At 44.7% G+C, this 18,852-nt stretch overlaps 1 protein-coding gene across 1 annotated transcript in view; it reads right to left on the bottom strand.

Annotated features, from left to right (window-relative positions):
• The window catches only part of TDRD7 (tudor domain containing 7), a 991,711-nt gene that overhangs the window by 652,304 nt on the left and 320,555 nt on the right, over positions 1–18,852 (bottom strand). Inside the window, exon 7 of the mRNA XM_085636595.1 lies at positions 6,505–7,088. Within this exon, the coding sequence (XP_085492721.1) occupies positions 6,505–7,088 (584 nt within the window). The remainder of the gene's footprint in view (positions 1–6,504; positions 7,089–18,852) is intronic.

The raw sequence follows: 18,852 nt of genomic DNA, 5'->3' as shown, positions 1-18,852 counted from the left end.
AAAAAAAAAAACATCTCAGCTAACCATTCTACATCATGCCCTTGAGTCCTAATTTCATATTTCAGAAATAGTGGACGTAACCATTGCCTCCGCTGTTTGGGTTTTAGGCAATCCAACAAAATTTGCAGCATGTCACATTTGGTATTTGTCAAGAATTCCTGTCATACAAGGGAAACACGCCCTTATGTAAACAGGAGAGCTGTTACATAACTCAAGGGAAACACGCCCTTATGTAAACAGGAGAGCTGTTACATAACTCAAGGGAAACACGCCCTTATGTAAACAGGAGAGCGGTTACATAACTCAAGGGAAACACGCCCTTATGTAAACAGGAGAGCTGTTACATAACTCAAGGAAAACACGCCCTATAAAGGGAGGAACCGGGAGGTACAAGGCTGTCGGATATTGTGTTTACACCGACGTACCTGCTTCGTGAAGAGCAGTGTTCCGGAGTGGTGCTCCAGTAAGGCAAGAACGGAGGTAGGTCGAGTCGTTACTCCCTGGGCCGTGTCTTGCCCCATCGTCACCTGTGAAGGACCCGGAAGCTCTACCGGTCAACCATTGAGCTTCGCTTTTTGACTCGGCTGAGTCCAAGCGCAGTGGCGCTTTTGCTGGTTGGAGTCGTAACTCCCAGCCCGACCAGAGACACAGGGACTGCCAGCTGTAACGCACACCAGGAGGTGTTTGCCGCGTTACAGACTCGGAAGTCCACAGGATCGATCGAGTGGCTGCTCTCGGTTCAGTCTTCTTGCTTGTGATTGGGGTATCGGTGACGCATCACCAGGAGGTGACTCCGCGTCCCGGTGCAGTCTGAGGAAGAGGTTGAGCGGCTGCTCCCTTCAGGTAGAGACCCCGGCTGGGTGTTTCCCTGACTCCTCGATTCTCCCCAACACTCTTCGTGCCCCTCACAGCCTACCGATTGGCATTGTCGGCCATTTCATTTCTGCCCTCTGTTGGCATACGCCGGGATCGGCGTATATGCAGAGGACGGTTAGGACCATCCGTGCTGTGGGCTGGTAACGTACTTAGCCTGGAGGATTCCAGTGACTATAACTTTTGTTTGTTCTTTGTATTTTATTTGCCTTCATTAAAAGAACTAACCCTTCACAAGTGGTTGCGTCCTCATTGTCGTGTCTGTTAAACGATCCTGAGACGTTCAGGGCGTTACAAAATATCCGACCTTAATAACACTAACTGTCTCCCGGTCGATAACAGACATGGCAACACTTGATGATGTGCTGGCTGCTTTAGCGGCCATGCAAGTTGAAGTGGCTGCCTCTAGGCAAGAAACAGCCGATGTAAAAGCCAGACTGGATGCTATCCAATTGGACCCGCTCACGCCCAGCACCTCCCTCACGAACCAGACCCCTGCGGTAGTAGTGGAAATGCCGGTAGCCATCCCCTTGGCAACACCAGACAGGTACAGTGGGGATCCTAACACAGTGCAGGTATTCCTCACACAAGTGGCGCTACATTTATCGTGCAAACCAAAGGCGTTCCCCACGAGTCAGGCTCGTGTGGCTTTCCATATATCCTATTTGGCTGGAAACGCGGCACAATGGGCCGTACTTCTGGTGAGCAGGGACGACCCCCTCTTATGTGATTGGGGTGCTTTTCGCGAGGAATTCCTGAAGGTATTCAACAGAAGGGCTGACTCGTACACGGCGGACCGTGAAATGCTTGAGTTGAGACAGGGATCCAACGACCTGGTGCAGTATCTCAACGCGTTCCGAAGGCTGGTTGCGGAAACCAAGTGGCCTGTTGCTAAACAGACGGCGCTCTTCCATCAAGGGCTGTGCGATGAGCTCAAGGACGCCGTGGCTCATATTGACCCTCAACCCAAGACATGTGAGGGCCTTATCAACCTGGTATTACGGCTGGAACATAGGCTAAGTGAAAGAAAGGGGGATCATGGGAGAAAAGGAAAATCCCTTCCATCCTATATGACGGTGGGAAGTCCTGAAACTTCCACCGCATCCAAGGGAGAACCCATGGACATCAGCGCAATACGAGCGAGCCTCACAGCCACGGAGAAAGAGTCACGCCGTAAACAAGGATTGTGCCTATATTGTGGCAAAAAAGGCCACTACGTACGTGAATGCCCTGCCAAACCGAAGACGTCACGTTATCGGGCCAACCGGTCGGTAACAGCCGTGGTGGACATACCGGCGGAAAACTAGAGGACTCCAAGACCAGAGAAGGGGCATCTCGGAGTCACTCATCCATCCCTTCACTTTCCAACTCGGTCACTAAGGGACAACGACACCTGTTTATCACGGTGCACGTGGGAGTGCATGACCAGTGGATACCCGTTGTGGCCATGGTGGATTCAGGGGCCACTGGCATGTTTATGGACCACAACGAGGCATGCAGGCTAGGGCTAGTGCTTCTTCCCAAAGCAGTACCCGAAGACTTCTATGCGGTAGACGGAAGGCGATTGGTGACGGGGCCCATCGGACAGCACACGGGGGTCCTTCCGATGAGATATGGGAGGAACCATTTGGAACAAATCGATTTTAACATCATCCGAGCGCCCCAATATGGCGTCATATTGGGATTGCCGTGGCTACAGAAACACAACCCCTTTGTGGATTGGCCAACACATCGCATCGAAATGACGTCACCGTATTGCATCCTGCATTGTGGAATAAGAACGGAATCCCTTGACGCAGATGAGAGCGGGAGTCAGACGGTGGCTACAGCGGCAGAAAAAGATGTGGCTCTCCCCCAGGCTTATCACAGTTTTGAGGATGTATTTGATGAGGTGAAGGCGGAAGTGCTACCACCACATAGACAGTTTGACTGCCAGATCGACCTGGTGCCAGGGGCCAGCGTTCCCAGCGGCAGGCTGTATGCCCTGACGGAGCCTGAAAACGTGCATCTCCGGGGGTACCTGGATAAACTCCTCAAGCTAGGATTCATCCGCCCGTCCAAGTCTCCGGCCGCCTCGCCACTCTTCTTCATCCCGAAGGCTAATGGGGAGCTGAAAGCCTGTGTGGACTTTAGGGCATTGAATGCGATAACCATAAAAAAATCGGTACCCCTTGCCTCTCATCAGTGTACTTCTGGAACAGGTCAAGAAAGCTCGTATCTACACCAAGTTGGATTTGAAAGGGGCATACCATCTGGTGCGCATGAGGGACGGAGACGAGTGGAAGACCGCCTTTAAGACCAGGTTCGGCCTTTTTGAGTACCTCGTCATGCCGTTCGGTCTGTGCAACGCCCCGGCAGCCTTTCAGTACTTTTTGAATGAGGTATTCAGAGAGGAGTTGGATATCTACGTGGTCGTATATATCGACGACATCCTCATCTATTCGTCCAGTGTGGAGGAGCACGTACACCACGTCAAAGCTGTGCTCCAAAAGCTGAGGGAAAACATGCTGTTTTGTAAACTCAGCAAGTGTGACTTCCACGTCACATCCGTGGAATTCCTCGGAGTGATGCTGAGTCCAGAGGGACAGGAGATGGCAGAACGAAAGATCAAGGCGGTGAAAGAATGGCCGGTGCCCCAAAGCGTGAAGGACGTCCAAAGTTTCATTGGCTTCGCCAACTTTTACAGGCGGTTTATAGATGGATTTTCAGGAGTGGTGGCCCCAATCACACAGCTACTGAGGAAGTCCAAGGAGTTTGTCTGGTCCCCTGAAGCGAACAAAGCCTTTGAGGCCCTGAAAAGCGCCTTTGGTAAGGCGCCGGTGTTGGCTCACCCCGATCCGGATCTCCCCTACGTGGTGGAAGCGGACGCGTCGGATGTGGCGCTGGGGGCTATCTTGTCCCAACGCAACCACGACACAGGGGTGCTTCATCCCGTTGCGTACATGTCCCGCAAACTCAACGACGCCGAACGCAACTACCATATTGCGGAGAAGGAGCTTCTCGCAATCAAGGACGCCTTCACCGAATGGAGGCATTGGTTGATGGGGGCAAGACATGTGGTATCGGTGTACACGGACCATCGAAACCTACAGTTCATGACGGCCACTAGACACCTTTCTCCCAGGCAGCTGCGGTGGATGATCTTCTTTGCGGGGTTCAACTTCCGCATCACATATCGGCCGGGGACGGAAAACCGGAAGGCGGACGCCCTGTCCCGTCAATCTGCAGTTAAGGAACCATTGCCTGCAACCGAGCGTTCCATCATTTCCCCGAGGATGGTATTGGGGGTTATCCAACCGGATACTTTCCTGAGGGGAATAAAGAGAGGGATCAGGTCATTCGCATGGCGGAGGTGGCTCCTCAGTCACAGAGAATGGCAGCTGAAGGACGGGATACCCCTGAAGGGCAGGTGCCTATTGATACCCACGCCTAGGCTAAGGAAACAAGCATTCATCTGGTGCCATGACTCTCCATGCGCAGGTCATTTGGGCTTTGAAAAAACGGTGGCTAGCATGGGACGGCATTTCTGGTGGCCAACCATGAGAGTGGATGTCAGGAGGTGGGGACAGGAGTGTCCTACGTGTGCTACCATGAAGGCCGACCATGGCCGAACCCAAGGGCTCTTACATCCACTTCCGACCCCGGATAGACCATGGGATAGCATATCACTGGACTTCGTGGTGGGCCTACCGGTAGACCAGGGGATGACGGCAATACTGGTGGTGGTGGATTACTTGACGAAAATGGGGCACTTCATCCCCTGCAAGAGAGTCCCTACGGCCGGGGAATTGGCGTCACTACTCCTAAAGAATGTGGTACGACTGCATGGATTACCTGGGGTGATCGTGTCGGACCGGGGGTCGCAGTTTACTGCGCAATTCTGGAAGACTTGGTGCACTGCGCTGCATGTTAAGACCGCCCTGTCCACCAGCTACCACCCTCAAACGGACGGCCAAACCGAGCGCCTGAACCAAACGCTCAAACAGTATCTGCGATGTTTTGTGGACCAGGGCAGGGAAGAATGGGTCGACTTGCTATGGGTTGCAGAGATAGCCTATAACAACGCCACTCACAGCTCCACACAGTCATCTCCGTTCTATAGCAACTATGGCCAACATCCCAGGTTCTTGCCATTTCTACATCCGTTCAGAGAGGACAGGATTCCCGCCACAGCGGACAGGGTGGCACACATAAAAGACACGTTGATGCGCTCAAGGGCTGTCCTAATAGAGGCCAAGAGAAGATACAAGGCTGCGGCAGATAGGAAGAGAAGGCCCGGGCCACTGTACCGCACTGGAGACTACGTCTGGATATCCACAAGAAACATGAGGTTTCGAAAGAACAGTGTGTTCCATTCCAAGTAGGAATTCTCGGTTCAGTCTTCTTGCTTTTGATTGGGGTATCGGTGACGCATCACCAGGAGGTGACTCCGCGTCCCGGTGCAGTCTGAGGAAGAGGTTGAGCGGCTGCTCCCTTCAGGTAGAGACCCCGGCTGGGTGTTTCCCTGACTCCTCGATTCTCCCCAACACTCTTCGTGCCCCTCACAGCCTACCGATTGGCATTGTCGGCCATTTCATTTCTGCCCTCTGTTGGCATACGCCGGGATCGGCGTATATGCAGAGGACGGTTAGGACCATCCGTGCTGTGGGCTGGTAACGTACTTAGCCTGGAGGATTCCAGTGACTATAACTTTTGTTTGTTCTTTGTATTTTATTTGCCTTCATTAAAAGAACTAACCCTTCACAAGTGGTTGCGTCCTCATTGTCGTGTCTGTTAAACGATCCTGAGACGTTCAGGGCGTTACAGTATTCAACCCACAAACACAGTTCCCTCCTGTACCAATTATTTTTGCTTTTGCAATAGCACTTATCTTATAAGGGTTGAGTCCAATTCTTATTCTCAGTACTTCGTTTCTTAACAATGTATTATATAACACACCGTTTCCCATTTGTAACAGAATGGAAATCTAGCAGTATTCAATGTGTTAAAGATATGTCGGACAGTGGTTTGACCACAAGGTGTACAAAATCACTGGCTGTATCACCCATCCTATTAATTGCTGCAAGAATGATTTAGAAGGCATCACTAGTAAAAAAGTTAAGGAAACTGAGTTGTGATAACACGCTTTCTTTCTTGGTCCCACATAAACTACTGAAAAGGTATGGCAATAGCTTTCTTTTACTTTATGACATCTTTATAGGATGCCAAAAAACTGTTAGTTTGGGGAGCAAGTTCAACTCCAGAAAGTCAATTCTTCTGGGTATAGGTAATGTAGGAAATGAGGCTGTCTCATTTCTTTCTAAGTAAAGCACAGATAAGCCATTATTACTAAATGAAATATACTTCACTTTCTTTAAAGAAACATTTTTTCTGCTATACACTACAGTGCATGATTCACCAATTTGGCTATGGATTTCCGATCTAATCAGCATTGAGGTTGTGAGCAAAAATGGATACATTTTGTAAAACAGGTTTTTACCCCTTTGATTTAGCCCAGACGCTTTGTCCTTCAGGAATTGAAAAAATATTTGCAACAGTCCCAAACTATACTTGCATATGGTCTGATGGACATTTACTTGAAACAGGGAACACTATTCTACATTAAGACATCAAGTAATTGAATCAACTTACCTGATGACAACCTCATTTGTATTACTTAGTTCTACCACCAACACAGATGGAGATGCCTCGTTAGGAATGACTAACTGGGGTGGGTCCAGGACTGGCTCGTTTTTCTCAGACTCTAATTCACATTCCATGGAATGTTCTTTTCCAACTAGCAACCCTGGATCTTCATTTTGCGTCTGGACATTGCTGTTCGTTTTTGTCTTGATATAAATAATTGCCTTCCTGGGGTTGAGACATACATAGTCCACAGTGCATGAGTCAGACAACAAATCAAGGTTCTGCAAGACAATTTCTGGAAACTTTTCTTTGTATGTCTCCTCAAAGATTTTCGGGAGAGCATCTAGCCACAAGCCGCTGCTGTACTTTTGAAGCAGTCCAATTATTTTCTCTTTCAGATTACTGGTTGTTGAGTCATTACTAGCTGGAATACTTTGTTTATTCAATGGCTCTGGCTGGGCAGATGAAGTGTGGACCCTTTCCTGGATATTGTTACTTTCAACTGCAGACGGCTTCTTTTCGATGGTTTGCAGATTTCCTGCAGGATAAAGAAGAGCATCTGAAGCATCCCGACTGGGCACCTTTTCAAACTACAACAAACAAAACAATCCATTAGAAAGAATACAAAAAGATCCTTCAAAACAAATTCCACAATACAAACAGTTATCGGGTAAGAGGGGATTAATAACATCCAGGTATTAGAGAGTTAAGCTTGCAAACAGCTCCTCACTCAGTGACAGATATTTTGCAGAGATTGAGCAGGATCACCAAGAAACAGACCAATTTTATAACCAACCATAATGACCTACTTGTAACAAAACATGTTCAGGGTTGGCACTGCATTCAAATGAACATGTTACAAATGGTACCAGTAATTAAGGATGATTGTTTATTTTTTTAAGTTGTGCGCACTCTGTAATAGCTAAATGACTATCAACATATTTTGCCCGAGAGAGTGTTCTAGAATCCAGATTTAGAGCTTTAGCAGCTCTATCACCAAAGAAGAATCGGAGGTGTCAGAGCAGCATTCAATTTCAATTTCCTAGACAGCTCAATTTACAGTTCTCTTGGTGGATAATATAATTTTACATACCATAACATCTTCGGTCTTAACACATTTAAGGGAGGACACGATTGAGAAAAAGAACTCGCAAGACTCCCAGCATGTAATGAAGATGAACTTCAGAGTCACAGAGAATCATTAGTCAAATTCATCTTTTTGCAACAGTCTGCCAGTCTCCGGTCAATAAGGATATGTGCTGGACTTGCCACATAAGGGGCCATCTTTCCACTCAACATGCACTGCAGCCTTCTTTTCTTGTATTTCCACAATGTGAGATTTCAGAAACAGAACTCCTGCAGGTTCAGTCATTACACTTTGATAACCGCAGTCTGTTGTATTGACAGATTTGCCGTGTGGACCTCCTGGTATTTGCCATGTTCTAAAATACTGGCTTCTCAAGAGCCTGGCCTTTTATTCGATTATAATAAATTATCCAGTACACAATGTTCAACTACTAAACTTGAACTACCCGAAATGGTCTACATCAGATGCTGTAGAGTATATGTTGGCCATTATAGACTACCACAGTACTGTAGTGTGACAGATATTGCAAATAAACATCAAAAGTAAGTTAATCTTTATTTATTTATTTTTTTAAATCGGTTGGGTTTCGCCCATTAACTTAGCGAGTAAAGGAGAAAAAGATTGATTGATGAAGGTTTTCCCGATACGTTACGGAGATAATGTTAGCAATAAATCATTCTATCTTGTTTACGCTCTGTTTGGGGCAAACTTATTACTTGCACACTCCCCACCTCACTCCTGTCAGGCTCTTTCGTACTGGCCTTGCAACTGACCCTACCTGCTATGTTGTTCCCATAAGCCTGCAGACTTCTTTCACATGGTGTGGTCCTGTTCTAACCCATTCTTGGGAAACGTGGTGGCTGAATTATCAGCAGGACTGGGCCGGACGCTGAAACTCTCCCCTTTGCTGATCCTCTTGGGAGCAGATAATCGTGTTGGGGGTCTAGGGTAGACAGCCTTGATGGGCTAAAAGATGTATTGCACATTGGAAGGCTCCTGTGGTACCATCGCTGGCATTATGGAGGTGGTGGGTGGAGAGGTGCACAAAGGTAAAGCCTGTGAATGAAGCCTGGGGTTGTCTGGCTAAACATGTAAGAGTCTGGGGTAAATGGCTTGGGGTGTCGACACTGGAGTAGAATGAGAAAGCAACAATTGCCAGGTTTCTTTTTTCCTGAAAGTGCGGAGTTCATCATGTTGATGAGCTAACTGCTCATCTTACTTGTCACTGCACGGTATGCATCATGGACTGACTGCGATTTGTTCATTTAAAAAAGCAGAATAAATTGTTTATTTATAATAAAAAATAAAAAAACATTCCATCTCTCCAAAACACACTAATCAGGGAATAACTGATTCGTCTTCCAATTGGCCTTGGTTCAGGGGTTAGCCTTAATGAGAGAGAAAGACAGTGCAAGTTGTACTCGCAAATCAGCCAGAAAAATGCATGGTTTATTGTGAATTGTTGTTTAGCAGACATCGTTCTAACAGTCACAAAGTTAGTGTTCCTTGCTATAAAATCAATAAAACAATTTTTAAATCAAGCTCCTAAGTAGTCAATAGTATGAACACATTCCAAAAGCCATCTTACTTGCCCTTTCTCAACAAGAAACACACCTTTCATGAACAGACAGCTGTGCTATTTTGGCAGCAAACAAATCGTAGCTAGCTGACCTCCACAGATAAGGAAGATATTTCATACAATTTGCATAACAGATGTGTCCTTTGTTTTTAGGAACATACTGCTGCTTCAGTCTTAATTTTCCCTTCTAGGACCCAGACCACCCAGGTGGCCTTTTCTGTTGATGGCAGCAGCACTTTTGTATTATGTCAACCGTAAATCTTTTAAGCTTTATATACCTTGAAAGGTCCACTCATTTTATGAGTCTCTGCAAGTACGTTGAGTGGTCTCCCATCAGGTTATCCTGATATTTATGAAACGCAGATGGGCCATTAAAAAAAAACAACTGTATGTATAAACGCATATGGTATTTCTAATGCACGAACCTAGTCGAAAGGCAGCGGAGCGCTGTACATGGTGCATGTCAAGCATAAGGTCAATGAGTGAAAGGACAGGATGTTAGGATGTGAATGGTTAAAGCACTGTGATGTATTGTTCTTTAAAGAGGCAATTCTTCAAATCTTATCTAAACCGAAGAAGCGCTGAAGTGGTTCTGATTGATAGGAGGAAGTTGTAACAGATCCTACATGCATAGATGGTAAATGGAAAGCAATATTTTAAACATTCCTCAAGCACTGCAAGTAGGTACTGACAATGTAATATTCATGGGCTTATACATTAAGTGGAAACATTGAAAACCACTTCTACTGATCCAGAGAATGAGCACACAGATATGCACACTTACAGTTTCACAAATTTCACACACACCAGGTACCCCCCTCCCCATCTGCTGAGCGCCAGGATTCGTGTTGTAGGAAATGTAAAATATGAACATACAACAGAAAGAATAAAGCACATAGAAAATGTAATACAAAACAACATAGCACAACAACAAACATGTGTAGAAAACACACAGCTGTATGTGGTTTAAAACCACTCCAGGCCCAAGGCTTGCGCTGACAAGAGGAAGGTAAAAAGTTCACTTGTGTACACAATGGGATAGGTAACTTGAAAAGGTTTCAGTTGAAGTCCAACTCCTGTTTAGCAAGGATGAAAATATTTGTATGGGTTTAGCACACAAGATCACCAGTAAGCACTCCGTGCTTCCAAACAGATTGTAACCTGTTTAGACAATGAGTGCAGGAAAATTAAATTAGCTTAGAACACACGGAGGTCTTAGGTGCACAATGATGAAAGCGCACACTCCATTTAAAATCACATTTACTGTGAAATACACATGCATTCACTAGTAGAAGAATGCTTAATTAAGCATTGTTGGAGGTGCAATAAAGAATGTGTAGAGTATTGGGTCATAGTTTGGGGTCACAGGTCTTTAAGTGTTTTTCCATCTTCAATCTATAACCTGCAATTCAATTATTATTTACAGTTTGTAATAGTGTTTTGTGAAAGATGTGCATAAAAAGAACTGCCCGTGAAGCAGCAATTTGGGCGAGACCAGCAGAGTGTGAGAGAGTGTGATGTGAGAGAGTGTGATGTGAGAGAGTGTGAGTGAGAGAGTGTGAGTGAGAGAGTGTGAGTGAGAGAGTGTGAGTGAGAGAGTGTGAGTGAGAGAGTGTGAGTGAGAGAGTGTGAGTGAGAGAGTGTGAGTGTGAGTGTGAGTGTGAGTGTGAGTGTGTGAGTGATGTGAGTGAGTGATGTGAGTGAGTGAGTGAGTGAGTGAGTGAGTGAGTGAGTGAGTGAGTGAGTGAGTGAGTGAGTGAGTGAGTGAGTGAGTGAGTGAGTGAGTGAGTGAGTGAGTGTCTGTGTAAGTAAGGAGGGTCTTTCTCACTGATGCGATAGTCAGTAAAGAGCCGTCTTTGCATTGCCAAAAGGAGTCTATCTTTTTGGTTTTAAATCACTCTGCAACATTTCTCAAACACAAACCTATTTTTGTGTAAGATATTTCGATTTGAATTAACCAGAATGGAGACGGGTCACTTCCTTTTAAATCCAACTGATATTTTAGTTTTGTCAATTTGAGTCAGTTGTAAGGTTCAACAGGGCCCAGGTTCCTTTTAAACCACACTTTTAAAATTGAGATTTTTTTTTAGACTGATAAGTTTTACAGGTCTTAAACTTACATGATAACATACTTAGAAAGTATTCTGCTTGGAGCATATTTCTTAGTAAGCTTTTTATCATGTCGTTCGTACACTCTGTCCAAGTCTGACGAACACTGAGCACAATGTCCTTTATTTTGGTATCCGGTTGGAGACAGCTCTGAGCTGCAAGACAAACATTCACATCAGCACTGCACCTCTGACAGTGCGACTGGAACAGTGCTTTTATTATATAAACCTTCTCCGACCCACATTCAGCAGAGAATCCCAACCCACTGATGTACGTACATGACAAAATTGTTGTCCAGAGATTTTCATTTTTGATTTGTGTTTTTGGATCATTTTAGAAGTAAGTTAGCTTGGGTACACATTGCTGACCAGGGAGACATTTTTTGGGACAACATTTTTTAAAATGGCATATGTGTTGCTTTTATGATACAATATTTCAGTAATCATGACACCTATATAATTCATTTTGGTGTCAAAACAGGTTTTGGGGGGCAAGTAGTCTTAAAGACAGAAAATAAGTCCTCTGAGCAACCCTTCCGCCATTTTCCAAAATGGCGGCTGTAACAGAGGAAGAACATATACAGATATGAAACAAATGATAATGGTTTTTAATCCTTTTATGTATACACCAAACAATGTTTATGATCTGAATATGAAATAATGTTTATTGTATCGTAATTGCATTTGTACAGCGCTTACTATCCCTGACGAGGCGTCAAAGCGCTTTTTTCGGCAAGTAGCACGCTACTCCGGGACCCATAGAGGATTAGTGTTTAATGAGTATACTGAAACATGCAAGTACATTGTAAGTGGTGGATAGGTTAGTCAGTTATTTGGATTCGGAAGCAGCGTACATTCATAATATTCCTGCACCGCTATTGCCAGTGCCATATCTTACGTGGCCATTTAGGCAGTCGTACACAGCTTGTGAGCCCACATCCCAGAGGCCGGGCAGCGGTGGCAAGTTTATCATTGTACTGAACCATATTTCATTCTGTGCATTTGCCGCGAACATAGTAGGGTGTCTGCGTTCCGCTTTGAAGTTTCCTCCCCCCTTCTCCCCCACCCCATCCCTTCCCCTCCCCAGTCCCTATCCCCCAGCCTCCTCCTTCTCCACCCGCCAGTGCCCACGCCTACGACTGACTGTTCCCGGCCTTAATGTATAGTCTGGGGTACATCTCAGAGGTAAATAACCATTTACTGTGTTTGTGTGGTTGGAATGCTCCGGGGAGCAACATCAGGCTCAGAGGGCGCCTCATCCTCCTCCGCCACGCTGCTGCGCAGGGCCTGCACCAACCCCTCCCATGCTGTGGCCGCCGCCAGTGCCCTATCGTCAGCCCTACAAATCGCTAGTTGGTATCTAAGCGTGCTTTCGCTCGCCGCCCATTTCTGTAGTTCCTTAATCCACCTCCCATGTGTGGGGCCCGCCTTCGACTTCCAGAGTCTCGTCACCTCTCTCTTTGCCAAGAGGAGGCCCATATCAATAAATTTACTTGTGGTCTTGTTCTTGGGTGTATGAGGAAACCAGTGCAGGACACAAACCGCCTTGGTGTATTGTAAGTCCCTGTCCGTCACTTCAGCCAGTGTTTCGCCCACTTCCCTCCAGTATTCGCGCAGGTGAGGGCAGTCCCATAGCATATGTCCGAGCTCCGCTCCTACAACACCGCATCTAGGGCACGCTGCATCTACCACCCCGAAATACTTCCCAAGTTTACCGGGTGTGAGGTAGGCCCTGTGGAGGATATAAAAGTGTATCAGCTGGAAGCGTGCGTTCCTAGTACTTTTCCTGGCCCTCCGCACTATACCCGCCCACGTGGTGTCAGGGATCTCAGTTTGTATATCCAGCTCCCATTTTGCCTTCAGCGCCGCCAGCGGCTGCAAGGTTTCGCGCAACATTCTGGAGTACAGACAAGTCACCGCTTTATAAGTGCCGGCAGACATCATGGTATACTGGCAAGCCGCGGATGTAGTAGGCTCCAGGAGCCCCTCTCCCCAGTGCGCCTGCATCGCTCCCGTCACCGCCGCGTGCAGCAGGAAATCTCCCCTCGGAAGATCGAACCGCTCCTGCAGAGTTTGATAAGGGATCAGCGCCCCCTCTTCGTATAAGTCGCCCAACATTTGGAGGGCCGCCTCCTCCCACACCTGCAATCCCGATCAGTCTCCACCGTGCGGGAGCGCCATCACCATTCCCAGCGGAATCTCCGGCGCATACGGGCGTCGCACTCCCGCCCGACGCTGCGATCGATTCCAGCAATGCCGGAACGTCTGCTCCTCCAGGGATAAGTCTCCCAACAACCAGCCTCTGCTGTAGCGTAATATACGCCATCACATGGCGAGGGGTGCCTCCCTCCCTGTCCTGCTCCGGCCCCCCTTTCAATGTACTTATGGATCTATATATTTATCACTTTCTTCTAATTTGGCATTTCCAATGCACTACCCTATCTCTCAGCCTATACTTCTCTCAATATATCTTCTAGCCCAACTTTGACTCATCTCTAACTACTTTCTACTACTCTTTCCAATGCACTACCCTATCTCTCATCCTATACATCTATCAATATATCCTCTACATCAACTCATTTATCCTAAATCCCATACCACTACTATGATCCCCAAAACAACACGTTCTAGACTATCTCCTACTCTACCCCTCCTTGCATCATCTGACACCTCTTTATCACTCTTGTTTGAGACACATTTCCATAGTTCACTTTATTTGTTTTGGCAATCACTCGTGGTGCATTTGCAGAATGTTGAACATTTGAGAAGAGCATATCAACAGGGACATTTTTTGTAGCACAGGTTTTTCAGGTACTTGTACATGCAAGTTCTGTGGGTAGATACTTTAGAGATTTCGTAGGTTTTAGCACCCCATCAATATCTTCCCCAACCAAATTCAGACCTCTACATATGCATGATCCAAAACATTTATACATCGTCTGATCAAGTGGAACGCTCTTTTAATGTGTCCATGCACAGAATATGACATCTGTGGAAGGTCACTTAGCGGGACTGATCTCTTGAACTCACTGTACTGAAGATAGTCTAATGTGTGACAGTCAGAGCTAATTTTCCCAAGACATACATGGTATTTTTCTATGTCTTTAAAATCACATTCTTATTCTGTTTCAGCAAATCTTTTCAGAAACTTCACAGGTTCGGCAGTTAAAGCTCCAAGCTTTGTTCTAATTTTGCTCAGTGTCATTACCCGTAAGATCATGTGCCTTGATAAGAACACTGGACATCTATAGGTTAAGTTTCTTGCACAGATTATGAAGTAGGATGACGTTTTTTTTCTCGCCTGTTCCATAACATATCCATAACTCTGACAATCCTTGACTTAGAAACATTGAAACAAATCTAAGTAGCACAATAACAACATCTGTGTCATTTGACAGTACAATGACTCAGTAGGAACCATTTTGAACAGCCCACTCAACATGTGGCACAACACGAAGGTCAGCTTCCTCCAATTTGCTGTTAAGTTCTACAACAATATGGCCTGTACCCTTTGAATATCTTTCGGCAGGCACCAACCACCCACTGACAATCATTCCAGGTGCAATAATTGGAAATTTAGTGTTCACTGAAGCATCAGCAATGTTTGAGGAGTTAACATCTCAAAGTTCATCTTGTTCGATGTTGAACAAAATTTATCAAGTTACACATGTATAGGTGTCAAATGTTTTATGCAGGCAAGGTCAATTGTTCCACTTGTAGACATTTGCTGATTCTCTCACATTTTTTGACAAATAGTTCAAGAGAACTGTCAAAGAGAATGTGCATTCTTGCAAGGTGCACACTGACTTTCATATCTGTAGAACGGCCTCTCCGAAGTTTTGTATGGATGAAATCTTGACCATTTGCAATTGTGACATATAGTCCACACCAGCAGTTTTCAATGAGGACACCTTTTTCAAATACATTTCTTCAGGTGAAAGTTTTTTTTCGAACTCTTGTACAAGTTTGTGCTTCATTGGTTTGGTTGCAGCATCCCCATCAAATAATGTGTGTGTTGAAAGTAGATCATGCAACAGAATGTCCTTGATAAATGCATCCCTTTCTTTTTCTCCATCCATCTCTCTATGTGCTTGCGAAAGTTGGTTATTTGTAACCTGTTTTGTAGTGGCTGGTTGGAGAAAACGTACTAAAGCAATTAAAGTGTGGAAGTTTCACTTTAGTGATTGTCAAACAGCTTTTTCTCACGTTCAATACAAATCTCTCCTGCTTCAATTCTGCATATAGTTTCGATCCATGTTCTAGGACATTCAGTAGACATGTCTTTAAATCGTTATCCACATGCTGTTTGGCCATGAAGTTGTGTAGTCCCAAGGCACAGTGGTTTCGCAGGGGTTTCCTTGCTGCTGCATGACAAAGAAGGCTGTCAACATGTTTAATAAAATGTTCCCCTCTTTCCCACATGTTTGTGGTGAGGAACAGTTTCACAATGGTCCTTCAATTTTGAATTTGTCATCTCTCTGAAAACAATCCAACTAGAAAGGACTTCATGGTAAACTAGCTGTCATTGAACAACATTCACTTTTACGTGTCTGACCAACAATTCCCTTGGAGCTTTTCTGTGATCTCTGGATAGTCTGTTCCAGTTTCATAGCTGGCGCCACAGCATTGAACCATTCTTCCTCTGTCTTTCACCACAAAATGTCTTTGGATTCATTTTCTATAGGAGGGATGGTTTTTCCACCTCTAGCTTCTTTACTCTTTCCAAATAAGACCCATATCGCAGGTTGATAACGCAATCACGGAACACAGACTCCACAGTATTCACGTGCAGCACTCAATCACCTTCCCAATTGGCATGTACCAAGTTTTTCCACTATAGCTATCATGTGTAAAACATTTCCCCCGGACTTGCAAAGTTCTGATTTTTCTTCAAATTTTTTGACAAACCCTACAAACTTGGTGTTCAGGTTCTCATTTTGATCTGAGTGTATTGAACACTGCTTTGCTTTGCATTATGTCTTTTGAATGAAGTGCTCCCTGTGCCTTGCTCACTTCTGAGATAAGATATGCAAAACCTAATTTATCATTCCTGTTCCAGAAAGCATCCCAACACAATGTTTCTATAGCCTTAGATATGATGAGCATCCCTTGTAACAAACTAACAATGAGTTCTGCTCAATACTGACTGGAGAATTTTGCTTCTAAAGATTTCCGCCTCAATAAGTGCCTCTATGCCACATGACTGAGTTAACTTACTGCACACCGCAACACAACTTTTGTCATGTGGAAAACACCCATCATTTTATAAAGGTCATTACATTCTACTGGATTGCTCTTAAAATTGTCAGCTACAACTCAGAAAACACCTTCATCGCAGAAAATTGGCAGGATAGGCTGGTCTTCAAGGTGAGCTGTTTATGCAGTTGTGTAGTTTGTGACTGGAGATTGTATTACTAGTAAAAACCCAACCTTCTTTAGTGGGACGGTATTCTGGGAGATCAGAGCATGAGTTCCAGCCCACAGAGAAACTGACTTTTGTTCATCCTTCAGTCCACACCGAATAAGCAATACGATAAATTCAGTTAAATCAGCTTTGCAGACCGCATTATCAGGTAGAAGAAGATCCATGTCCTCAGCCACTTTCAAACTTTCTGGTAGACTTGGACGTGTTGATGGCTTGTAGCGATTTTGCACATGTTGGCAAGGCAGTTGGGTTATAAGTTTGCAGCTTCGTTTGTTTATGCCTACAGCTTACACAGCTTGTTTTCCAGAAGCGACTTCATTGGTACAGTCTTGAAAAAGCACCATGGCAGTATCATGTGTGCTAGATGTTCCATAAAAAAAGAGCCGTCTTCAAAATCAAAATGATCAAGACCAGCAATTGGAAATCCTTTCCTGGAAAAATGAATTGGAAGTGGTGTGTCGGATTCACAAGATTTTACAGCACGAGTTGCTAACAAATTCCTGCTTCATACTAGGTCATTATAACTTGTTGATACACCAATCCCATTCTTTGAAGTGATTAGCACTACTTTTGCACTTCAATCAATCAAAATATCTTTATTCGGATATTGAAACATCCAAGAAAAGAACAGTACATTTACACATTTCACAATACAATAATATGAGCAAATGATCTTAAAATATTTAAAATAAGTCATTTCTACAGGGTTTGTCCGGGGCCTTAATAACAGGATTACACGAGAACTTATAAAAAGGCTGCGAATTCATAGGATTTTAAAGTGCAGGGTGCTAACAGCTATAAAGTACGAGATACCAACACAGTAAAATTATTTAAAATGCATGATCATAGCCAGTTTAAGACAATACCTTATAAAATAAGCTATAACATATTAAAACATCATAAAACATCCCAAATACACTGTACCATACAATTCATAATTTACATACATCCTTGGTAAGGTCTACTGTTATGTGCAGAATCTATATACCAGTTTTAAGAGGGAACTTTAATCATAGAACCCAATCCTCAGTGCCCAACAAGCAAAGTTGCTTACCCCTCACGTCTAGACTTCCTTAATTTTGCAGCTAGTCTTAAAAAGTTCACGGTGCAAAACAAGGTAAGGGGTTCCGAGGAGAGTTTCAGGTATAAGAGTGCTACCCCTACCTGGGTAAATTTATTCACTCTTAGGATAGTTTTTAAGAAAACTGCCCGTGGGTATTCATATAATGGACAAAAGAATACAAAATGGAGGGTATCCTGCGGAGATCCCAGATCGCAGCTGCATGGACCCTTTGATCCAATATCTCTTGTGAACCCTGCGGGGACAGCTAATATGTGATGTAAAAGATCCAGTCTGAATCTGGTCATTAAAAATCTATCATTTTTATTATATATCTGCGCCAGGTACGGTTCTAAACCTGCAACAGATTTCGTTAATATATGTGATCGCACTGACCCTTTCAGTATTTCGCTGTCTTCCCGGGCGCAGGCTAGATGCCTGAGGTATTCTGCTTTTATAACTACTTTTAACTGGGGCGTCAGGGACGTGGGCTCATCAAAACAACTAGCAAAGCCCAGCCACTTCAACGTATCCTTCACATATTTAAGCCACAGTATCCTATGTCCTTTGTCCCTATTAATACAATCTTTGATTATTTTTCTACTTAGACTAGCCTCAGGGTTGGTCCAAATTTTAATCCAACACATTATTGGTTTAATGCTTAGTCTGTCAGTAATGTAAGGGAGCCCTAGCTCCTCGTGAACAATGTGGGCCGGGATACTTTGAGGGACTTGCAGAATCCTTCTAAGAAACTTGTTTTCCTCCAGTTGTATCATGGAAGTATTTCTGAATCCCCAAACCTCACTCCCGTACATAATTTTGGAGCAACAGATTGAGTTATATAAATTCAATATTTCATTCAGTGACCAGCGGCCTAATCTCGTAGCTCGATTCATAATTGAGCCCATTGTACTCGACTGTTTACATTTTTTTGAGATTAGTGTGTTAAAATTGAGGTGTTTGTCGAAAATTATCCCTAGATAATTAAAGACCTCGACCTTCTCTAATTTGTGACCCCCAATTTTAAAAATAAAGTTCCTCGTTGGTCTTTTTCCTGCTTCCATGACGTATGATTTTGTTAAATTGGGAGATAGG

The sequence above is a fragment of the Triturus cristatus genome, chromosome 2_1 (genome assembly GCF_964204655.1).
Source record: "Triturus cristatus chromosome 2_1, aTriCri1.1, whole genome shotgun sequence".
Taxonomy (NCBI): Eukaryota; Metazoa; Chordata; class Amphibia; order Caudata; family Salamandridae; genus Triturus; species Triturus cristatus.
The sequence above is the reverse complement of the archived record's forward strand: the minus strand, read 5'-3'. Positions and strand labels throughout refer to the sequence as shown.